At 39.4% G+C, this 6,298-nt stretch overlaps 1 protein-coding gene across 2 annotated transcripts in view; it reads right to left on the bottom strand.

Annotated features, from left to right (window-relative positions):
- Nucleotides 1-1,058: 1,058 nt before the first annotated feature.
- LOC122968665 (far upstream element-binding protein 3-like) overlaps nucleotides 1,059-6,298 on the bottom strand; it is a 30,502-nt gene continuing 25,262 nt past the window's right edge. For both annotated transcript variants that reach the window (XM_044334065.1, XM_044334055.1), the window contains exon 18: nucleotides 1,059-4,326. In XM_044334065.1, the coding sequence (XP_044190000.1) occupies nucleotides 4,318-4,326 (9 nt within the window). In that variant the 3' untranslated portion in view covers nucleotides 1,059-4,317. The remainder of the gene's footprint in view (nucleotides 4,327-6,298) is intronic.

Raw genomic sequence — 6,298 nt, 5'->3', positions numbered from 1 at the left:
GTCATGATCATACAGACAGGAGAGGAAAAAAGAGAAACTGGAGGGAAACAACAGAGTTGCTGAACTGTCTGTTGCTAGCTAGCTTACCGCTAACATCTGTACAGTTGGTAAAAAACTGAAGCAAACATTTGTGGTCAAGAATCCAAATGCAACCAGCTGTTTTACTTTCTTTACCATCTTTTTTTGTTTTTTAATGTGCTGAGAGAGTCAAAGATGGAGGTTTTCCTTTTAGTTGTTACACAGTTCAGAACGTAAGTTAGCTGTGAGGCCGTTTCACATCCAAACTGTTTGTACTTTGTTGCAGTTATTAGACTCTGAAGATGCCTTGTGAGTGTTGAGAATAGCAACCCTCAGGTTTAACATTGTTTAACCAGCTTTAATTATCCAAATCATATTGTGATGTGTTGTACGGCTATTTTATTTATGCTGTATAAAATGTTAGTCCTTGTTTGACCTTGAAGATGGCCGAGTAGCCTGTAACCTACCACCACTTCAGGCTGCATAATGTTTTTATAAATATAATTTTAAATATGAAATAAATCCAATAATCATTTCCTGTCCTGATCCACCCAGTTATAAACTGCTGTTGATGCATTCTCGGTTTTCATAGCACCCTCATCTAGACTAGAGCAGGTTGCTGTTTCTTGACTTAATCCAAGAGGTTTGGTGATGTGATGCACTAACATGCACGCGTAGCCTGTCTGGCTAACAAAACAAAGAACAGAGAAGCTCAGATTACAGCACACACAGAGGGAGCGTGACTTCATTCTCTGCTCAGGACGTCATTAGAAAACAGCTGTTTACTGACAGCGAGTGGGGCTGAATGTTGTGTGTTGCATCTTTAAACATTTAAACACGACTGAGAGATTTCAGCTTCACGTCGTCCCTGAACGGGTCTGGAGGTTCAACTGCTGCAAGTACATTGGACAAACATACATTTATCATGTGACCCCTCTGATGGTTCAAATAATAATTCACTTACACGACGTTAACGTTTTTCTTTTCAGGATGTTTTGGTCAGAAACAGACTCTGTATCCAGAGAGAAAGACACAGCCAGTCAGAAAGAATGAGCCTGTTTATTAGCCCTCATGTTAATCATCATCATCATCATCATCCATCTTCCTCTTCCTCGGCCACCGACAGTCTCGTGGCTCGGGTTCATACACAACTCTATCTGTCAATAGAATCTAATAGAAAAATCTGCAGGTTACAGTTAGGACATCTGTCCATTAGAAAAACAACAGAAACCATGAAACCAAAAGCTCCCGTCACCTCTGCAGGATGAGAGGGTCAGGACTAGGAAGATCTAAACTGGAGTGGACCGGTGTTGTCGTGTTCAATCCTAGTTCAGGGACATTGGGAGGCTTGTTGTGAGCCTGGTTGACCAGTTGTTTACTGGTTTAGACCTGGTGCAGGTCCTCAACAGTCCACACCAAGCCTGGAACTGGGGTTAGACACCGAGCCACTGTCCACTCCAGTGTTTCTAATAATTTTTCGGGGAGTAAAACCCCCTCACTATAGCTCGCCTCGCCTCGGAGCCGCCACGCTAACCAGCTGTGGAACCGTTCAACGCTCATCTTGTGACGCTCTTGTAATCACATGGTCTGATTACAGACGTGTTGAAAAAATGACAAATCCCACCAACTTCTTAGCGGGGCGGTGTCCAGACAGACAGAGACACGGAGACAGACAGGAGAAGAGAGAGAGACAGTTAGCCTAGCAGTCTTGAGAGTATAACACATATTCAGCTTCTCTTTGCAAATCGGTTAGACAACATGTGAATTAAACAATATCATTTTTAACAGGATAACAAAGTACATTTTTAACTGGAGAGCACCCGCCAGAGAGTGGAAATTTACACAAACCATATTATCTTATCGACAAACTGAATATTCAAAACTGGATAAACAGATTTAAATAGACCCCTGTACAGGAGAACTCATTATTATCGTCGTCATTATTATTATCATCATCATCACACATACAAGAAGCAGAACCACTGATTCAATTTTCAACTCAACAACAGCCAGATCTCCCTAAACGCAAGACAAACCTCTCTGTGGTCCGACACGCACGACGCTCAGCTAACACACACACACACACACACACACAACGTCAAGCTAACGCACACGCAACATTCAGCTAACACACATACACAAAAACGTTTAGCTAAAGCGCAGACAGCTAAGGCTGGAATTACACTTCAACAAAGATACGTTGAACATTTCTGCAGATGTGTTTTTGGGACAGATGCGCACATATAAAATCTTAACAATGTGCGTCAAACTAGCTAATCAGTTAAACCAATTTCAAAATAGTAAAGAAAAAACACTTTCATGTTCGTACACGTATAAAATAGCCACCTGAACATCTGAATGATCACCGTGCACATTCAAGAAGCATGTTTCAGCCTTAACAGACACACAACATACAGCTAACACATATGCTGTTCAGCTAACATGCACCACACAGCTAACTCTCACACACTACAACCATAACACCCGGTTCAGCTAACAAACACATAGCTTAGCTAATGACACACACAGTTTTGCCAGCGCACGTAGTTTAGCTAACCTGCTCATACTGCCAATACATGCTATTTAGCTAAAGTCCAACTAACGCTGCATTCACGCCACAATGGCAGAAACGCAAGAATTTGGGAAAATTTTGCACATTATTCCAAGATGGTACCACAACGGTTAGCCTTGTAGTCACACCGTATAAACAGATATAAAGCATGAATAAGCCATTTTAAAAATTATTCTACATATTTGCAGCAGTTTGCTAACAAGAAAAACCTGAAAACAGTGTTTGGCTCGTTTTTAGTTTGATGAATTGATTGTATTAGCTATTTTGTCACAGTTTTTTTGTTGTTTTTTTCCGCAAAGTGGATATCTTAGCTGTCCAAAATTTCTGACTCCTCCAACTTAAATTACAACTAAGAGGCAACCGGCTGTTCATAATTAGTGTGTGTCGTGTGACGTGAATGCAGTATAATGCAAAGTTAAGCTACATATGCTAACACACCACAGACCGCTAACAGAAACAGCTCAACCGCCACATTCATTCAGCTAACGAAAATTTCTACGCACCTTTAGTTAAAACACCCACCATTTGGCTCAATCGAACGCTCATACCGCTAAGCTAACATTATGCTAACATAAACACATCTTTTCACTGACAAATTGTTGAGTTAACAGGCACCGTTTAGCTAATAAACACACACACACACACACACACACACAGCTAACACACAGTTGAGGTAACACACACCTTTTTGCTAACAAACATTTAGCTAACTCGCACGTCTAGCTAACGCGCCAATTTAGCTGATACATCGCTAATAGAATCGAAAACTTCATTGTTCAGCTCCTAACACTTCCTCTACAAACAAGTCGGCCAAGTAGAAATGCAGAACTAAGTTACAACAACAATAATAAAGTTTCACTCTGTAAGAAAATAGTAATTTTGCCCCTTTTTGTACTGAAAGTTGAGGCAGGGAAACATGGTGTCGGCTGGAGGTTAAATCCTGTGGAGGACACAAAGTGTTTGACCACAGAGAGATCTGGCTTTAGACAACGCAATATAAATCGTCATTTATTCATCATTACATCATAAAAACTAAAGAATCACTATAGAGATACAGGAATAAGAACTATCATCAAACCAAAAAGAAAACAATAAACGCGTCATTGCACCTCCAAGATGGCGACTAAACAGGTAAAATTAGATTGAGAACAGACCCAGCGAGCACAGATTTAGTACAAAAAACAGTTTTGTCTCTGAAGGTAAAACATTACATTTCCATCCGACGCTATTAAAATATTTCTATGCCAAAATAAAAAAAAAAAATAACTGAGAGTCAACACACACAATCTGACGCATGCTTTAAAACATTATCATAAACAAAATAATAATAATAATAATAATATCTGATTTTCTTACTCAAGACTGCTAAGCCTTATACCGTTTTCTTATTGGAAAATAAAACTAGACAAAAATATAGATTATACTGATTTTTTTTTGTTCAAAGCCACACTGATACATCTTTAAGTTCAAGTTTGATAAAAAATAAAACAAAAAGAAAAACCAGGTCTACACCATGGAGAGACCAGAGGCTAGTCCAAAAAAATTTGCCCGACAAAATATCAACTTTGTAAGGTTAAAAAACAGAAAGAAAAGAGTTCGTGATTTTTCAGTTAATCCTTAGTTTTTCTCTACAAAAGGAAGGAGGAAGCGGCAGAGCGTTGCTAGGAAACCCCGATTCGGTTGCCGTCGACGACCATCCGAGGTCTTCACGGGTGAGGGAGGAGCCTCTAGTGATCCTAAAGAGAGGGAATGACATCACTGTTCAATGTTCACATATTTTTAGCAGTATGGAGGTTTGTGTTTGACCAATGAGCAGCGGAGGAAAGTAACTAAGTACATTTACTCAAGTACTGTACTGAAGTACATTTTAGAGGTATTTGTGTTTTACTTGAGTATTTCCATGTGATGCTACTTTCTACATTTCAGAGGGAAATATTGTACTTTCTACTCCACTACATTTATTTGACAGCTTTAGTTACTTTTCAGATGAAGATTTGACACAATGGATAATATAACAAGCTTTTAAAATACAACACATTGTTAAAGATGAAACCAGTGGTTTCCAACCTTTTTGGCTTTTGACGTCTTACAAAAAGCAGTGTGTAGTCGGGGTCACATTTCACATGTCTATGAGTTGTTAACAGCTCCACCAAATAGTGATTTTTCCCTCTAAACTTCTCACATGCTTTCATTTCAATAAATGTTCAAATGATCCAATATTTCAGCAAAAATCAAAGATTAGAGAAAAAGTCCAAAAACTGAAAACAGATTTGTGTATCAGAACTTTGTTTTTTCTTCTTTCCTCTCCCATTAATCATCTCACCACCCCTCAGATTTATCTGCTGACCCTTTGGAGGGGCCCGACCCCTAGGTTGGGAACCACTGGACTAAACTAGCTAACTGTATACTGATGCTGGCATGAGATGCATCACAGAAGTCAAGATGGGAGAAAATAGATTCATGTATGACTTTCTGTAAATCAGTGGAATGATCTGATTTTTGAACATCTTTCACTTCAGCATCAAAACATCAAAAATAACTCAAAGATTTCTAGCAGACTGCTTGATGTTTTAATGTTTCTGGTCAGTGTGAAGCAGGCTGATAGAGTTTGTGGGACCAGTGAGCTCAGACTGATCGTCGTTGAACTTTAAAAAGTTTTGGGACAGTCAACATTTAACGCCACTGAAGCAGGCAAACAGATCATCAAGGCTGCTGGGGTTGTTGTTCGGGAGAGGGACATATAAATATAACACAGTTCTCAACTATCTAGCTGAGAGGAAGCATGTATAGTGAAAACAGCAGTGGGCCAAGGATAGAGCCTTGAGGAACACCACAGTTAAAATGGAGTAGAGCGGTTCCCTTACGACCGACCCAACAGGTTTCTAGACAGTGCAGGAGAACGGAGCACCAGGACTGTGCAGTGACCTCTATCAGCTGTTAGAAGCAGATCATTAGAAACCTTCATGAAGGCTGTCTCTGTGCTGTGGCGAGCTCTAAAACCTGACTGAAAACTATTACAGTATAAATTGAAATGACTTTCTTGGGCACCTTAAATAAAAGTGATCATTTAGATATTGGTCTGTAATTATTGAGTAGCGGTTGAATTTTTGCGATTGCATGTTTAAAACAAATGAGAGAAGAAGTTAGAGAACTGTTAATAATCAAGAGAATAAAATGTCCAACAGAGGAGAATAAATGAGATGTTAATGGTTTGAAACTGGGACAGTAAAGCAATATGATGGTTGAGGTGGGTAGATTAGATTAGGATACATGTCCTCCCAATAAACCTGTCCAGTCATTTTCAGATCTGTACTGGATGGACCACTGAGAACAGAATTACATCCAATAAGTAACTAACTATCTTTTACTGCTTTCTGGTAGTTTGTCATACATTCCTCAACAGTACTGTGGGTAACTGTAGACTAAGTTAGCTTCCATTTGCGTTCCAGTTTTCTGCACTGTTGTTTCCATGATCGATCATTTAGCCAAGAGGAAGGTTTTTGATTTTAGCAGAATGGAAAGACAGCGACTGTTGAAAGAGGTTCATAATTCATCTGGATTCTGTGGAGATGCTGTCATGGGAAAAGACCAATTGGAAAAACCATCACTAATTTTGGCTGCAGAGTCAGCAGTGAACCAGTACTTTTAACGGACAGAAACCAGAAGAAAGTACCTCAGTTACACACTGATACACACTATTAATAATCT

The sequence above is a fragment of the Thunnus albacares genome, chromosome 2 (genome assembly GCF_914725855.1).
Source record: "Thunnus albacares chromosome 2, fThuAlb1.1, whole genome shotgun sequence".
NCBI classification, from domain to species: Eukaryota; Metazoa; Chordata; class Actinopteri; order Scombriformes; family Scombridae; genus Thunnus; species Thunnus albacares.
This window is presented reverse-complemented; position numbering and strand designations above follow the sequence as displayed.